Here is a 17,923-nt window from a genome sequence, read left to right as displayed (position 1 = left end):
GACACCTCTCTTTCACACTAAATGGGAAGATGTTATAATGGTATGGTGCATATCAATACTAAATACAGATTAAACAGTCAATTGTAAATGAACATGACAAAACAGTTTACACAACAATCATATATATTTTATATGTAATTTATATTGATATGTATTATATATAATATTTAAATTTGATCATGTATTACATGATCGTTGACTGTTTACATTTTACAGTACACCTGTTCAAGAAAGGTTGACGACGACGCATATGTGTGACGTCATTTTAGCGCGACGCCCAGTTGCCTTCTACCATGTCTTCCAGATTAGAAATCAACTTCGTCCGGTTATTGTCTCGCTGTGAGTCAATGGCTTCGGAAAAACGGGGCGAGACTGAATGGAGGTTGGAGAAGGTAAAGTAACGCAACAAGGGGTGGTGAAAGAAAATATTTTGTGCTTTGTTTGACGCTGTCGTTTGCAAAATTGAGCATGTCTGTTGTTAGCTTTTAGCCTCTCTGCTAGCCACGTCGTCACTGTCATCAATGCCATTGGACTTGAGCGACCTTTCACTTATGGTTATCAATTTATCCCCTTACTTTTACTTGTAACCCCTCACCCCTCTGGTGGTGTATACCTAAATAATTCCGTACTTAAGGCATCTTTTTCCAGCTGTCATTCCTGTTCATAATATTAGAATAAAGCACATTTCTATCATAATTGCATACACTAATTGGACATGTTATTAGGTACACCTCCACACACGAATATAAATAAAAGTCTATTAATTGCTGTTTGTTCTCAGTATGTTGGTGCCTTGGAAGAGATGTTGGTGGCTATGAGAAAAAGCATGAGGTAACATAATCATATTGCAGTCTGATTCATTATAAATCATGTTAATTTGCACATTTTAAATGCTCAATAGTTACAGGAGTCTTTCTCATTAAATGCACCCCTAGTATTTAACAAATATTGCTCTTTTTATCAATATTGTTTACTCAGCAAACCCACTCCAGAGGTGCTCACAGAATACACAAGAAAGGTGGATTTTCTCAAAGGCCTTCTAGAAGCAGAGAAGCTGGTCAGTGACACCGTTCCACAAATGTATCACCCTTTCACCTCTCGAAATGGCTGTCTGCTTTTTTTTTTTAATCCATCCATATTCAGAATTCATGACTCTTCTGTTCTGCTTCACAGTCATCCCCAACGGAAAAGGCTCTAGCTAATCAATTCCTCGCTCCGGGACGAACACCCACAATAGCCAACGAGAGGATGGCTGCGACTAAAACCGTTCACATGCAGACCAAGGCCCGATGTACGGGAGAAATGAGGGATGAGCTGCTTGGCACGGTAGGAATGACTATGTAGTGGGTAATGTCCACCATTTTGTTTTTCTCTTCAAATTAAAATTAGAAAAAGAGATTGATCTCCTAACACGGCCACTATTATGACCTCTTTGTCATTACAGGGCCTTTCAAACAAAGGTAAGTCTTAATTTCAAATGAAATTCAGCGTCACATTTATATTATATCAACTGAATTATTTAAACACTATTTTGATTATAAAACACCCCCTTACACACCGCTGTTATGTTTCCACAGAAACAGATTTGAGAAACAGAAGGTAAATGATTTCATTAGGCTTCTACAGTTTTAGATCAGCCCCATTAGAATAAAAAAGAGGAACTCAATGTTTGCTTGCGCCTCAGGGGTGTGCCTCTGGACGAGCAGCAGTCGGCTGCCGAGCTGGACGCCATCTTGCAGCACCAGCACAACCTGCAGGAGAAGATCGCTGAGGACATGCTCAACCTTGCTAGGAATTTGAAAAACAACACTCTGGCTGCACAGAGCATCATCAAGCAGGACAATCAGGTACATTAAGCAAAGTAGTCGATAATTTAGTGTCTGCTTCTGACACTAGGGGGCAGTACAACACAAGTAACCATTTTCTTACACTGAGAACAACAATCTGGTCTGTAATCTAAAGTGGGTTCAGTTTATTTTTCGATTACTTGATTAATCAAATGTAACATTCTATCAAAATTTCTATTCATTCATTAAATAAAAACATTATTTCAAATTAATAGTTCAGAAATACTATTATCCAGCTACTGGGTTGCTCTTGACAAACAGTGCCGATGTGTGGCTCACTGAATGGTCTGTTCCTTCCCTTCCATTTTGCAGACTTTGGGCCAGTCGATGCATCAAGCTGACGTCAACTTTGAGAAGCTGAAAACCGAGTCGGAGCGTCTGGAGCAGCACGCCAAGAAGTCAGTCAACTGGCTCCTGTGGCTCATGCTCATCCTGGTCTCCTTCACCTTTATCAGCATGATTCTCTTCATCAGACTCTTCCCCAGGCTCAGATGATGAAGCCCCCCCCCTCAAAGACTTCAAAGTTCTCCACAGATCTGTATGGGTGATGCAATGTAATATCACCTCAGGTCAAGCGCTCCCTTTTAGTAGACTTGAAGTCTAACTTCTGTACTTATTGCTCTAAAGCAATCATCAATAGGCCCATAGGGCTACAGTATGGTTGGATGTTCATTCTCATCCTCATGTCTACTAACAGGCATCGTACATGGACACTTATAATAAGGTGAGATGTTGGCAGACGAAGAACCCGTTTCATTTTGTTGATTATTTAAACAAGATGTGCAGGTAGGTCAGGCATTGAGTCACCACATCCAGCAGATGGAGCAGTGGTGATACAATTCTTTTGCTCTGCCATCATCATTTTTCAACAAGCAGAAGCGATTGGCTCGAACACATTACATAGACACACATTCAGTGAATATAAAAAGTCTCACTATTTACGTCACTTGTAAAACACAATTGGAAAAAAGAATTGCAATTTTTTGGAGAAGTGAAAATAAAAACCACTGTGATGTGTCATTATGGCAGTTTTGAAGAATTAACAATTGAAACACATACCTGCCATAACTTAAAGTGCTTCTGATTAAAGTTGAGCTGTTCAAATGCGCTTAAGGGCAGTCAGATTTTAAAATCAGCCCAAGCCAATAATCACTCCTTACCACTGGCAGAGCGAGAGGAGGGGGACCGCAAGGTCACTTGGCCCCTAACTTTTTTTTTTTTGTGGCAGACCAAACTAGTAATCTTTTTAAAAGCTGACATTTTGCTACACATTTTAAGTGGATTACGGTTCATACAGTATGTCAGTCCATGTATATATTATTGCTGGTTTATTACATGAGTGCTCCTTTCAGGTTGTGAGTGAATCTCTCTTCAGAATGATGTCACATCTTGAGTGCATTGTTTGTGCACCACAATAAGTATGGCGGCCGGCCGGCATGCGTCAGGCGTGGTCTCTGACTAATGACAGATAAATAACCTCAGTGACCTCCACCACGCATCCCAAACCAAGCTCTCATTTGGAAGTGATCTGAGGCTTGAGGTATGGCTAAATAAAGGCAGCTGGCCCACAAAGCACATGTGCGCTTTGTTCCCATTTAAGAGGCAGGAAAAACCACGCTTTTTTTTTCTTTGCAGGCATAACGTGCTGGAAAAGCTTCCAGAAGGTGAACATTCCAGCTTCCCTTCCTGTTGTCAGTGTCATCAGGACTGCGTGGCTTGACTGTAGCTTGTCCAGGCTTGCAGTGAGCCCCCCTCCTCTCCTCCTCACTTACCTCACGCTTGGCTGGGCCTCGACTTGGACCTCTTGCCGTGTATTTTAAGAACCCCGGAGGGTGTTTTTCCTGCGAGGAGCCCAGCTATGCAGGCCCGAAGAGATGGTGTGACTGCAGAGGATCATCATCAACATTCAGGTCATCCCATTAGCTCCAACACACTCCTTATTTTGGCCACACAGTCAGGGATGCCCCAGCATCACCTCTTTGATTCAGCGAGTCATTTGACATGCGTCATGCTTACGTCTTGTATTCTCAGTTCCAAAATTGCAAAGGAGAGTACAGTAATACAAAAGGTATTGACAATACTACTAAAATGATAATCAAATATGATAAAGACAAAATATTACAAGAAATTTATGCAACTCTTAAGTGTTTTAACAATTATTGAATGGATGAACCGACTTTTGCTTACAATTATTTATCCAATAAATTAAAATGTTTTTTTTTTGTAATTTTAAAGATTATTTTCCATTATTGTGACATAAATGTATTTCTTTTTTTAATTTAATTTAAATTCTTTAATTCCTAAATTCAGCTGTTTATTGGCTGACTAGACCGAATAATCGGTTATTTTGTAATATTGTAAGTATAATCCAAAACACTAATCCTACTGCAAGAAAACAATTTAAAGTATCATAATGCTTATCACTTTTTTTCTTGAAGCACTTTTAAGCATCTCATAGTCTGCCAGTGACTTAATTCTCTAATTATAACCTTATTCTTGATAACCATTCTATTTTGCCTCTTGTTCCGTGCCCTTATTTGTACAACATAATTGCGCTTCGTAAATTTGTAGTCCCTATAATCCAAGCCATCTTCTGAGAAGATATCCTTATTTATTATGGAGCCAAAGTGGTAACAAATAGCCAAGTGATATTTAATAAATGACGGCACTGCATTGTTTAAATATACACACGGCCTGATGTAATGAAATCCAATACTTGAAGTCTGTCCTTTTAATGGTGGGCATTAGTCATCATGTAACATAACTTGCTTTCTATTTATCGTTCTATTCGAGGGCCTGTAGCTCCTCAGTGTGGACCGTGTGCCCTTTTGAGTATTCATCTAATCTAATAAGTCTTATCCTGCAACACATTGTTAAGCAAGAGGGGAGCTGCCCATGTCGCCGGTCGTTTTAATTTCGTTTTTGGCCTCAGTCACGATTTGGGATTCCAACAGAGACTGGGATTATTTCCCCACAACGCCCTTTACTTTACAAGAGAGTAAATGTTCTGTTTTCATTTCACTCAATTTCATTCAAGTTTCACACACTGTAGAATGTTAATGACTGAATTGGGGTATAAAAGCCTGCAGTTAATGTGCAAACACACACACACACACACATCCACCTGCCATAGTCACTCTTCCTTAAGGACCTGGCTCAGAGACCAGAAGGAATCTGGCACTGGTAGCAAGAAAGTTCTGTTCACTTCCAGAACAGTTCTGAGGTGCCCATGAGCAACTGAATGTTCTGCAGTGGTGGCTCATCCTCCAAGAACTTGGCTTGAGGTTGTTAATTCGAGACCCGTCGCAGACCAAAATATAAAAGTTGGATTTGTTGCTGATAAGATTCTAGTGTGGCTCACAGTTGCAGGTTCAAGACTTCCTAAAATAAATACCTGGCGTGGTCCAGTTGTCCCGGCATCACAGTTAATGATTTGGAGTTGGCTCTGGAACTGGATGGTTAGAGCTTGGAAGTGCTGGTGGGATAACTGATTACTTCCCATGGATTCTCGCGGTGCCCTTGAGCAAAGCACCAAAGCAGCATTTCAACAGACACGTCGTGGTAGAACTTGGCGAGCTTGTGGGGCAAACTAGGGCGTCCTTCTTCCATCTCTCATCTCCACAGGTGCTGTTTTTGTTTTCATTTTCCAGTTATGCTTTCCCTTGACGCTATGTGCTGAATGTGCATGTGTGTGTGTGTGTGTGTGTGTGTGTCTGTGGCTTGTCCTCAACCGTTGCACCTTAATGAGGGCTCAGTACAGATGTGCTTCTTTACGATGGCTGCCATGACACCACCGGACAAAAAAAAGGTGTGATTGTGTAATGCCTGAGTGTACACGTATGTTTACTGCACCCCGAAGACCTGAGCCATAAGTCACCCCCCCACCATGTTGTGTTCTCAGCCGGTGTCAACACGAGGGTTAATACGCTGAACCTATTTGTCAGCCACTATTGCGCAGCTCAAAAAGTCCCCAGAGAGGGCAAAGCCGCCATGTTTGATACATGGAGCTCACGGGGCACCGCTGAGAGGTTTAATTTTGTACTTTTTTTTTTTTTTGCTCCTTCACCTTGTAGTGATTGGGACTCTCCCAGCGGGAGGGTGGACGGGGTCCTCCAACCAGGCTTCAAGCTGGGAAAATAAGATCATGTTTCTTTGTAGTTGGCCTTAAAGGAATTGTTGGGACGTTGAAGAAACACTCCTTGAAGTTTTATCAAGAATCTATGCCAAATACTTGAAAAGGTTTTGGAAAAAAAATAAAGTAATAAAAGCTTGTGGGAAAAATAAAAAAAGATTACATTATGTATTCCGTTTGTGGAATGCTCATATTCCTCTGTAGATATCATGTAAATCTAAAAATATATATAGTGTAATAAATATATATTTTTTATATGCAGATTTAATATAGATATAGAAATATAGAGTATGATCAAAAACATATGCAAATATTTTTATATTTAAATATAATATAAATATAAAAATTATATAGTAGTATACTCAAAATTTAGTTGTTTTTTGTGCAAAACTTGATAAAAGGCATCATAAAAAATGTGGGAAAATTAAATACTCTATTGGTGCCTATAAACAAAGAAAATATAAAGTTTTTATTAGATTCAATTTACAAAAAAAATGTATTTCACAGGAATAACAGTTTGGTTTCAATTCTTTTTTGAATAAAATATATTTGTGTGTGTGTGTGTGTGTGTGTGTGTGTGTGTGTGTGTGTGTGTGTGTGTGTGTGTGTGTGTGTGTGTGTGTGTGTGTGTGTGTTTATAAAAAAAGGCCACATCCTTGGCTCCTGGGCTGTTATTTGTGAGGATCTTTGTGGCCAAGGTTTTTTTCAAGGGGAGCTTCAACGTCATCGGTCCGTCTGATGTTTGGTCCACGGAAATGGAATGTCAAGGCCAACCAGATGGTCCGTGATTTTCATCAAGTGTAAAATAAAAAAAAATCTTACATTTTGATTTAAAATAGAAAGAGAAAGTTCTCCAAGGTCACAAGCAACTTTAAAGTCTCAATGTGACATTCCAGAAATTTTTACAGACATAAAGACATATTATATATTGTTTAAAGGTGTCAAGTAATCTTCTGCGAATACTGTAGTTGTACAAGTTTATTTTTTTCTATCATATAACGTGACTCACTTGTACACATATAGAACATAATTCAAATAAAATGACTCCATTCCAGCCCCTTTCATTCTAGTCAGTTTTTACTTTTGTTGATTATCCTATTGTTTTTATTTTCTTGAAAATGTTTGTTTTGTTTTTATTGGTTTTAGCATTGGATTGATTTTTCATCCCTGACCTACCACGCTTGTCTTTCTGTCAAGATATCCCTTCAGCATACTTCCTTTTCCCAATTACTGTACTACTTTCCTGATTACGAAGCACTCTGGCACCATCTTGTGGCATCTTGGAGCATTTCAGAAACATCGGCTAACAGGACAGGTCATCCCTCTATTTCTTCCAAATAGTCTTCCTTGAACAGATTGTAACATTTTTAGAATGCACCGCTGACCAAACTACGGACACACACTAATATTTGTTATACTTGTTGATACTTCCTCTTTACTTAAACTACAAAAAACTTGGCCTCTATTGTTGTTTTTTTCCAGGACCTTTCATTCGGTGCGGTGAGTTGAATGCGCCATGGTTTTTGTCGTTTCCTGCGGTCCTATTTTGATGTGGAAAACTGACTGCCCCAAACCTCAGACCAGAGTCGAGCTGAGCTGGTCCGAAAAACAGCATGAGCGTCACAAATACTGCTTACAGCTACTCTTTTTTTTTTTTTTCTTCTTTCTTTTTTGTATGCAAAACACCTGGCTTTACATTTCCAATGTCTATGAAGTCATTCATTTTCTTTACTGCTTGTACTTTTCAGATTACCCAGAGCCACATGCTAGATTGATCACACATTTAAACCTTGCCAAGTGAGTGACGTCATGATTTAAAATATTACTCAAAGCATAAAGAACAAAAGACAATGGCACCTGTTTGACCCTGTATTTCTTTCCATTCAATTCTATTGGGAAATAATTGTCTGCGGCCTTCCGGACCCCTCGGTGAACTTTGCTTCCATCCACAGCTTCCCACTCTGTGTGAGAATGTCAACAAACACTCGATTTATTATGTTCGTTGTGGGAAGTTTCAGGATCCGATGAAGGAGCGGGGTCACGGAGCAACGTTGTCGTAAAATCAGCAGAAGCAGGAAGTTGAAATAGTGTGGCTGGAAAAAGGACTTGATGCACACTTGGATTTCCTGCACTTGGGATCCTCCGCTTCGGAAAAGAACAGGTCGCACTCGCATACGCAAATGAACTGGAGGTCGTTTGTCAAACAGCTGACAAGCCCTTAAGATTCAGATCGGTAATCAATGCTAAAGATAATTTAGTTTAAATTTAAGTGATTATCATCTCTTGCACTTGGTCTCATTTTGTTGTGTGTCTCTATTATACAATAAAGTGTGAATAAGCAAGTAAGTTAAAAAAAGCGCAAATGAAGGTCACTTCTGACGTGAGCGATGCGCCCTTTTGAAAACCTTTCTGCGAGCATAAAGTTTTGCTGCAGTGAAATATGATTGACCCTCATAAAATAGCTTAATAACGTTTCTTTTGAGATCACTGAAGCACGTCACATTTCAGAGAGGGCACGGCCGAGGTCAGGGATGTCACTGTGGCATAGGAATCATGGGATTTTTTTTTTCATTACATGCTCTCAGAGTGACCTTTTCCAATTTCACATAAAGCCAGGAGAAAGACATAAACCATCATTCATCTTTTGTATTTTTCTAACTTTGCAGCTCTTTTTATATATTTTCTATCGCCTCACTAGAGTTGCCAGAGAAAATCCACGCAGGTATTTTTGTGTTTTATGCAAGGCCGGAACAGATTAATGGAATTTCCATTTACTTCACTGAGGAAGGATGATTTGATTTGATGATTTTGAGTTACGAGCGTGCTCAGTGTCACGAAACGAATTAAACTACATCTACCAATAATGATAATTCATAATAATTTAATAGCGGAGGAAAGTCAGGGAGAGCTGGCAAACAGTTCAAGACAAGCTGAAAAATGAACTATTGCAAACCAGTGAATTTATAAAAAGTTACCAAAGCTCCATCTTATAGATTTGGGGCAGGGGGGGGGGCAATCTTGCCCCCTTAATGTAAAATCATCATTGGAGCGTGTGCATGCGTGTGAAAGGAAGCAACCAAACAAGCGTGTCCTTGTTTTGCCACTGAGTGGGGAAAGGTTTGATGTAATGCAGCACACACATACATGGTGTTTACCTTCCTCTGCCTTCACCCCGAGTCAGCGCCTCTGAGGAACCAGCGACATTGATTTGACCTTGACCGTGTGTATTCACGCTGCCTCCAATGCGTCGCTGTGACAATACGTGGATAAAGCTGTCAGTGACATATCCTCCCGGCGAGGAAGGACGTTGAGGTTCTAGCTGGCTGGGCCATGATTTGTGATAAAAACGGATCTCTTGGCCCTTCAGTACTTGGCCTCGGGGAACTCCTATCAGCGTGTGAGAAAGAACAGACGGCGGAATTCTCATCCCTGAGAATTAATGTTAAAAATGAAGGCGTCAAAATAAAATATAATTCTTTTTAGGAGAATCACCAAACCTGTATGGGTGAGGCAGCTCCATAAATCTACAATATCTGTTCTTGCCATGTGGCCCGGGATGTCCTCTTAAAATATTTGGAAGTTACTTCACTAGATAAACTATAGGATCCTGGCTGAGCCACAACCAATATGGCTGCCAAGTAGTTTTGGCAGCCATATTGGTTGGGGCAAGTTCCAGTTGAAAGAAAGAGCCACTGGGGCCAGACAGGAAAAAATGTTGGCTTTACTCGATTAATCGTTACTGGCACCACAATGCTCAATAGGTGTGTATTGCATGAGGAGCCACTGAGCATTTTACAAATTTATCGGCACCATTTGAGACACCATAGACACCATTTCTACTCATCAATAAGTGTATGCTATTTATTTTGCTCGTGTTAAACATATATTCATCAGTGTTTTCTTAAAAATATTAATTTTATTATTTAATTTTAATTTTTATCAATATTTATGTACAATAACTTGGCTGGTCGCTAGGGCGGCGCCCTGGCGCCATCTCCTGACGAGCTACCACTGGTCGTTTGGTTTATGTTTTCATAAAGAGGTCAAAAAGATGACCTTGACAGTACTGTTGTGTGAGTGTGTGTGTGCGTGCACACAGGGGACACACGACGTGCAGAAGAGTGACAGAGAAAGAACAGGCCCTACTTTTTCCTTTTGAAAAAAACTCTGCCGTACATCTCGTGACTTTATCATGGAAGCGGCTGCACAATGCACTTGTCAGCATTGACACAAAGTACCCGGCCAAAGGAAACGACAGGTCCCAAACGAGCTTCTGTGTTGAGATAGTCGTGTTTGTCACGTTAGTGCTATCAACTTTCACACCAATGTTTAACTTTATCACTTCCAATATACTCTATCTGTCATTGTATATATTTCTTTATTCATTTAAATGTATTTTATTTGTAATTGTGATATATTTTATTATTGTGTTGAAAATCAATTAATTTCATTCATCTGTTATCTTTTCAGGAGATTCTAATTCCATTTTTTGATAGAGGATTTTTTTTGTCCTTTTGCTTAGTATGCCTTTTCCATGAAAACTATATTTGCGAGTTTCTTTTCATTATTATTATTATTATTATTTTTAATTTAAACAAATGACACTCTTTTTTCCTTGTCACTCACGCTGTTTTTATAGTTAATGCCACTGGGGGAGAGCCTCATTATGTTGTTGCAATACACCAGGGGGATATGTGAGTTTAAGTGCCCGGAGGAGGCAGCCACTTTGTATTCACAAAATAGCAGACAGCTCCAGTGTTATTTTTGACATGTGTACCATTTCTGTGTCTTTACCGTTGTTGCAATTATAGAAAGACAAGAGTATAATTTGTTTAATCGGTATTTAAAATATTTTCCGCACTTATAGCCAAACAGTAAATTAGTCAACTGACAGGATTTTTACAAAGCTGTCTTTATTGTTATCGGAAACATCAGAACACTTCTTGCCTTGAAGGGGGGCTTTTACTTAAGCTATAATACACCTAGGTCACTAATCTTTAAGGCTTGGCCTGGGTCAGGGGTCAAATTCTACAATGTGATTAGTTTACCGAGGGGTCAAAACCAATAAATAACACACGCGCTAACCTCACCGTGAGCTGAGAAGGATTACAAGAGGATCATTTCACATTCATTCTTTTTTTTTTTTTTTGGTCGTATACAGTATGCGGCTCGAAGAGATCTGTTGACGATGTACCTATACAAGAAGCTAGCGATGTAAAGCACTTAAACAAGGGAGACCTTTGAAGAGGATAATCCAGATGAACTTTGTCCGTTTAGGATCATCTTTGTCGGACATGTTGTAGCTCACCCTTATTAGCCTAACACTACTTCTGATCTCATTCCTGAGCCTTCCACGTCAACCAAGGCAAAAAAAAATTCTCAGTCATAGAACATGCAATCTCGATGCTGAGACTCGAACCCAGAACCTCGCCACTGTCAATCAAACAAGCTAACCGCTAACCGTACATAATCCCGTTCGCTCTGATGTTGAACTTTCATGAACACATTCGACTTGCCTTGAAGACAAAATATTCTGTTGGACCGAAAATCCAATCAACTGAATGCGTTTACTTTTAGAGCCACCTCTGTAAATGTACTCCAAGAGAGCATTGCAGTAGATTAATCTCCTCCAAGTTATTTGATTGCAAGTAGTACCTGTGCAAAGAAGAGCCGTGTGTATCTGAACGTAGGCGTCAGACAGCACGGTGAGCGCAAAGCGATGTGTTTTGACTAGATTCCATTGGCCTTAGTCCTTCAGACCCGTGACATTTAATCTCTCTAAGACCTCATTTACTCTGTTCACTGGGTAACAACATTCCTCAGATAAACAACAAGCCCCGCTCCACAAGCTCTCGGCGGGCCGAGGCCAGCGTGTAACCATCCGTGCACACAAACAGCACCCCTACTATGCGAGTGGGAAGGAGTCGATGTTCTGTTCATATTTTCACATCCATTCTTACGTAGGTTCACCTGATTGGCCCAGAGCGTCAGAAAGGAAAATTTGGTTTTGTTGTGATGACGTAAGCTTCTTGGCTAGGACAGGTTTCATTACAATTGAATATTTGCTATGCAAATCTAAAAGGAACATAGTGTGCACCTTCCTGGCTTCAGGCAGGTGTTCCATTTCCTGGCTGCAAGGCCAAGGCGGCAGGCAATGTTCGTACTGCCATTTTTTTTTGTCCACAATCTAGAAGCAATCATAGCACAAAAAATAGGGGGATGTTTTATTTGTTACTTTTATTCTTCTACTTGGCAGGACATCAACAACTGGCTATAAACTAGTTGAATGATGACTATGACTAAGAGTGTTAAAGGGAGTTGAAGAACCTTTAGGCATAAGTAGTGCTTTTCCATCAACTTGTGGTATTTTGGTGCCAAGGAACAATGTTAGTGGGAGTTGAAGAACTTTTAGACAAAAGTAATTTTGCCGCAATCTTGTGACACTATGTTGAGGTGTGTTATGTTATTTCAACAAATAGAGTATTTTGCTACCATTTGGGGACATTTTGGTGACTTCATCTAGAAAGTGGTGCGCTGTTTTGCCAAAGTAAATGCAGGTAAGTTGAAGTGAGCTTTATTTGGACAAAAATAGTACTTTGCCACCGGCGTCTATATCAACTAATCAGCCAAACTTTAATTTGTAGAGTGCTTCATGTAACTCAAAATGCTTGACACATAAAATTAATTCCACCGCAAATTACTCTGCCACCTTATAACAAAAAGCAAACCAAAAAACGATCCTCGTATTTGTTTTGCTTTTTGACAAAAGACCACCGGAGTTATTCCCTTCGATTCAGACGATCCAGATCCGAACTGCGGCTCAGCCCCATTCAGGGAACAGAGTCCGTTCCGCGTTTTGTGGACCTCCCTCGCGTTTGGCCCAGCTGGAGTGAGTGGCAGGAGTTGTTTACTGGGCGAGATCCTCGAGCAAGGAGACACGGAAAGAGGGGCAACCTGACGGAGAGAAAACCAACCACAAACGGGAACTTTTACATTTAACCCGTCTTTTCCTTTTTTTGTGTTCTAAACTATTTTTCCTTTTTCTCATTTTGTCTGTGATCAGCGCCGACATCGAGACGCGCGTTCGACGGGTTTTTTTTCAATTGCAACTCCGCCGCCGACGCGGAAAGCTGGTTTGTTTTGGATTAGCTGGCTAGCTAGCTAGCTTTAGCTCCACCGCTCCTCCTTCTCGACCTCCTCCTTCCTTCCATCGGCTAATCTAAGGAAAGGAAACGGGCAGCGTGGTACGACTTTTTCCCCACTTTAGCCTACACGTCGCCGTCATTCTTTTCTAAGTGGAACTAGAGACAATTAGCTTCCACGTTTGCCCTTTTAGAGACCCCCCCCCCCCTCCCCCTGCTCCCAGCGCCGTCTTGGACGTTTTATTTTTTTACGGCGTTGGCTGCTGCTGCCTCAGAGGGGGTGAAGGAGTTCACGGCATAGTCGCAGCTCCACATCCAGGCACGTTTTTCCTGCACGTAACTGCCCAAAGGAAGTTTGATCTCGCTGGAATGTGCTCTCTACGCCCGTGGAGATAGATACAGGGAAGGACTTTATTTCTTGCGATTCATAGAATAAAGGATCTTGAAGAGAGCACATGACGGTGGACTGTCGCCTTCACTTATGGAAAATGAACATTTCGACACAAACGTTCGTCTCCAGAAGCATAAAGCACCGTTTTTAGGGAACGCACCACGACTTCGGACCAGGGGGTATTCGTTTACTACCGGGCCGAGTGGGCCCTTGGTTAAAGTGATCGGTTAAGGTTTTTTTTTTTTTTTGAGGTGTCCACATTGGAGTTTTTGAGTTTGACGCGTCAAAATGAGGCGGTGGACGCTTGAACTGGGTGCACAACTTGTGCTTTGGATCGTTTGCATCATATGCCAGCCTGGATTTATTAAGGGAGAAAGTAAGTACACGCTCTTTTTGTGTTTTAGTATTTTATTAGATTGTCCATTTCGGTTGCGAACACATAGAAATGTGACTTGATTTTAATAGACATGTAAAAAATCGAAATAATGTACATTTCAAATAAGTGAACCATAATAAAACAAATAGTTGGCTTCCTAATAAAATTGAAACGCCGATAGAATAATCATAAAGTATGTTTGAAAAATATAAAGTAGTTTTATTTAAAAATACCAGAAATATTTAAAAACAATCGTCTTATGATATCTATTTTTTTTACACGATGAATGATTTACAGCGATTATAGACTTACTGCATTCTATCTACATTGATCAAGCCGTGTTGATATGCATGGCGCATGCGCAAAAGGTTATGTTTGTTCCCCCCTTATGCTGCGCGTGGCTGCGCGCCAATAATTGCTATTCTTGCGTAAACTTTCGGAGGCATACGACACGGACGCGCCACTCCACCCACGCGGTCTGTTGTCCCCGCTAAGGCGGTCGCGTCGAAGCGTCCTCCCTGCGGTGGGCCGCTCCGACGGGTTCGAAGTGGGAGTAGCAAGATGCGGGCCAGCGTGCGCTGCAGCTAGGCCCTTCCATGGCGACGCGCGCGCATGCACGCTCCCGCAACAGCCACGACGTAAACACATTACGCACGAGAAGCGGCGGATTATCCCCCATCCTAGGTTGAAAACACTTGGGCGGGCAACTACCCCCCCTCGCTCACGCAAACCACCGAGGACATGTGTTGTTTTTATCAATGAATTTGAGGGTGAGGAGTTGATCGGAGTAAAACGATTTCTAATCTGAACCGTGCGGCGATAACAACCTTTCTGTGAATGTGGTGTAACGTGCTACAGCTATTTCTCAACCTATTTGGTGGATTTAAAAAAAATAAAAATACACACGTGACACCTTGATGTTCTTTCATAAAAAACATGGAACCAACCTCATGTTCAAATTCTCTTGGCATGCCATCAATACATATACATAAAATTGTTACTCAACACAATTTATAATGACTAAATATCAATTGTTGGCCTAATAGCATAATTTTCAGTCATTTTTAATTTACTGTGACTGTGTTGATTTAAAAAAATACAAATTTTCTTGCTAAATATTGTGTTCTTTATGTCTATCTTCGAAATCATCCAGACATAGTTGAATCAAAAACATTTAATGAACTCTTGTTTGTTGAACTGGCTTGATAGCGCAATTAAAGTCATATTTACACATTTTTGAGGAAAAAAAATCAACAAACAAGAAGTAAATTCCTCTCAATTCAGTCTTTGGTTACCATGGCCCCGATGACTGAAAATCATCAACAGTACGTGGAGAAAAAAACAGTTTATACAAAGCAAATTGGTATTTTTTTTTGAAATAGTAACAGTTAGTCAATTTAGACTAACTGTATTTATCCTGAAAGCTCGATTGTAAACATGCACCAAATGTTAAGTGCCTGGGGACAACTGCAATTAAGAATTGGCGCTGCTGAATCTATAAAATGGATTTAACATTGATGTGTTGCTTAATATTAGTAAATTTCCATCAAAGGCTTGCTTTGATCATCGAAAATTCTGTTATCAAATCGAATGTCTTACATCATAATGTGATTATTTTTGTAGCAATTCCTCCAAGGTTCTATTTGTGTATAGAATTGCCTGGCAAGGCAAACAATCCTCTGTCTATTAATTTTGAATTTATAGTATATTTTCTTTTCTTTTGTTTATTAACGTGTTTTTAATATTCCAAGTTAGAAAGTGCCTCATTAGAGATAGTTTCAAAAGGGTGTTGCGCAAGTCCACAACAAATTGACGTGAACCTAAAGCTCACACGTACAGTTAAAGCGAACCACAATAATGTGACAAGTGCGTGCCTGTTTCAGCCAAGTGTTGCTATTTAGACTGTGCCCTGAATTTCTTAAAATGGCTGCTTCCTCTGGCCAGGTTCAAAGCAAATGCTGTGGACACCACACAGGTCATGTATGCAGACAGCGCAGAGGCCCCTGAAAGGGGTCTTATGAGACCGGGCGGGCTACTTGTACCCCTCCTTCCTCATTCTTTCTTTCTCTTTCTGTGTGTCCCTCTAGGGGAGTGGGGTACATGCCTTTGGCTGCTTCTGGCGCCTTATTTACTCAATTCTCCGCTTAGTGACCATATTTGGCACTCTTGAGATGTTGACGCTTAAGAGGGTGCGGGGGTCAACAACCAAAATACTCGGAATATGCCGTTCTAAGAATGCTTCCTTCTGATAGCTCAACGTCACTCTTGGTATAAGGAGAAGCCGAATTGATAAATTCACCACGCCACGGCGTCGATGAGCCGGGTCCTAGATAATGTCATAAAGATGTTTTATTTTTTTTTGCAGGCTGTTTTTAATAGATTTCGATGGGCTTGTTTGCCATAGTTATCAGCAAACGGTTTTCTGAAGTAACTGCTGAGCTGTCTCCTGGCCGAACTTGTGAAAAACAAGTTGTGCAACCCGGAGCCTGGCCCCCTTCTTGTTCCTCTCAGCCAGTGTGTATTTATGCATGTGATGTTATGTATGTTTTCCACCGCCTGACTTTCTGTAACCGCCTCTGTCCGCTTGCATAGCAAAGGCCGACTGCTCTCGCCGTGACGGTTGTCAATCAATGAAATATTCGTTGAGGTCTTATCTGTTTACGAAAAACAAGTGACGGGATCAACATTGCTCTAAATCGGAAAGACAGACTATGTCGATGCGCATTTCTCTCCATGACGATTTGGACTTTGACTACAATGCGAATCTCCGTATTGTCAATTTATGTCAACAGCTTTTATTATGTGGGTGTTTTTGGTTTGGCTTCTTGATACATTCATTTTGATTTGGTCAAAGAAAAATCCTCCAAAGAGCATCTCGTCAAAAGCCCATTGTTTTTTGTTTTTTTAAATAAACCGAGTGATGACAACTTGGGATAATGAATTCAATATCTAACAAAGATGATTACTAGGCAATGTTCTTCAAATATCGACACAGCTCAAAATTGGTCTGCCGAATTCCTTGTCAGATTTTTTCTTCTCCTATCAGTTCTTAAAAATCAGAGGAAAAAATTGGGGGAATAACCAAATGGTCCTCTTTTGTGCCCAGTCCAATTATGAATAAATATTTTCAAACGGCCCCTCCCGTGGTGCGTTTACGTCGCTTTGATCCTAACAAAACAAAACCACCAGTGGTTATTAGCCCATTGGTATTGGTTAATAACATTAGTTTATACTGACTGTGGCTGGTTTCTAAATGAGGAAGCTGGGGTGTGTAAATTGAAAGGTCAGGAAGCAGTAGGTGGCGACAATAAGGAAGTTGAATTATTTTTTTTTTTCATTGCTAACACCAAGCTGGTTGAAAACACACACTTAAGGAAGAAGGTCCCCTCCGAGCGCTTGTGTTTGTCGGTGCTGAAGAGCACAGTGGCATTTTCCGGCAATGCCGTGCACGTTGTGGAATGCGTTTGAAGTGGCCCACCATGCCTGTGCTATTGTCAGCGTGTGTGCGTGTTGTGTGCACGCCAATCAGTATGCACCCCCGTCACTCGCTGCCGTCTGCTGGATCTCATCTCCAAAGCTCTCGACCGGTTCTCTTCCAGCCAACGTATGTGAGCTGCGTGTGTGTTTGGAAGAGGCAGTTATGCACGGGAACAGTGTGTACCATGTCGCAGAGCCGCAACCAAATTTGTAAGAACCGCCTAACATCGAAACGAACATAGCCGAGCCCCCTTAAAGGTCAGACTGCTTTAATCGAGCCCGAGACGAGTTTTCCGATACTCGGTCACAAAGTAGCAACTCTTCCATATGTTCACTTTCTGGACCATTATGATTAAATAACAAGGTATGAAAGTAATCGATATGTAAATAATGCAAAATGATCACTTTATATCATTCCTCGGAAATCACAATGTCCCTTAACTGGTGAGCTATTTTTAGAACAGGTTGGTGGGCTTGAAAGCGACCTGGTGTTAGCAAGCACCATGGTGGCGACCCCTGCCCGAAAGGAAGTCGGGGTTCTTTCTTAAATGCTTCCGC

General features: G+C 40.8%; 2 protein-coding genes across 4 annotated transcripts in view; both read left to right on the top strand.

The window, feature by feature from the left end:
* The first annotated feature begins 227 nt into the window (after nucleotides 1–227).
* use1 (unconventional SNARE in the ER 1 homolog (S. cerevisiae)) lies at nucleotides 228–7,835 on the top strand. 3 transcript variants are annotated; one of them, XM_088394964.1, is made up of 11 exons: nucleotides 228–392; nucleotides 782–831; nucleotides 979–1,057; nucleotides 1,174–1,326; nucleotides 1,445–1,460; nucleotides 1,578–1,599; nucleotides 1,685–1,847; nucleotides 2,160–3,387; nucleotides 3,483–3,511; nucleotides 3,583–3,757; nucleotides 6,627–7,835. In XM_088394964.1, exons 1-8 carry the CDS (start codon nucleotides 294–296, stop codon nucleotides 2,340–2,342), a joined length of 765 nt encoding a protein of 254 aa, XP_088251090.1. In that variant the 5' UTR covers nucleotides 228–293; the 3' UTR covers nucleotides 2,343–3,387; nucleotides 3,483–3,511; nucleotides 3,583–3,757; nucleotides 6,627–7,835. The 3 variants fall into 3 exon arrangements, with proteins under 3 accessions (XP_088251090.1, XP_088251089.1, XP_088251088.1); XM_088394963.1 differs by having other exon boundaries at nucleotides 3,483–3,757; nucleotides 6,627–7,294; nucleotides 7,462–7,835; XM_088394962.1 differs by having other exon boundaries at nucleotides 3,483–3,757.
* A 5,036-nt stretch (nucleotides 7,836–12,871) lies between these two features.
* The window catches only part of insrb (insulin receptor b), a 49,866-nt gene continuing 44,814 nt past the window's right edge, over nucleotides 12,872–17,923 (top strand). Inside the window, exon 1 of the mRNA XM_088393337.1 lies at nucleotides 12,872–13,888. Within this exon, the coding sequence (XP_088249463.1) occupies nucleotides 13,801–13,888 (88 nt within the window). The 5' untranslated portion in view covers nucleotides 12,872–13,800. The remainder of the gene's footprint in view (nucleotides 13,889–17,923) is intronic.

This window comes from Syngnathus floridae, chromosome 13 (genome assembly GCF_059516105.1).
Source record: "Syngnathus floridae isolate MCC-2025c chromosome 13, RoL_Sflo_1.0, whole genome shotgun sequence".
Classification (NCBI taxonomy): domain Eukaryota; kingdom Metazoa; phylum Chordata; class Actinopteri; order Syngnathiformes; family Syngnathidae; genus Syngnathus; species Syngnathus floridae.
This window is presented reverse-complemented; position numbering and strand designations above follow the sequence as displayed.

Coding starts and splice junctions, on each gene's coding strand:
- use1 (XM_088394964.1), top strand. CDS start 294: ATGTCTTCCAGATTAGAAATCAACTTCGTCCGGTTATTGTCTCGCTGT. Junction 393..781: donor CTGAATGGAGGTTGGAGAAG/GTAAAGTAACGC, acceptor GTTTGTTCTCAG/TATGTTGGTGCCTTGGAAGA. Junction 1,058..1,173: donor TTCTAGAAGCAGAGAAGCTG/GTCAGTGACACC, acceptor TCTGCTTCACAG/TCATCCCCAACGGAAAAGGC.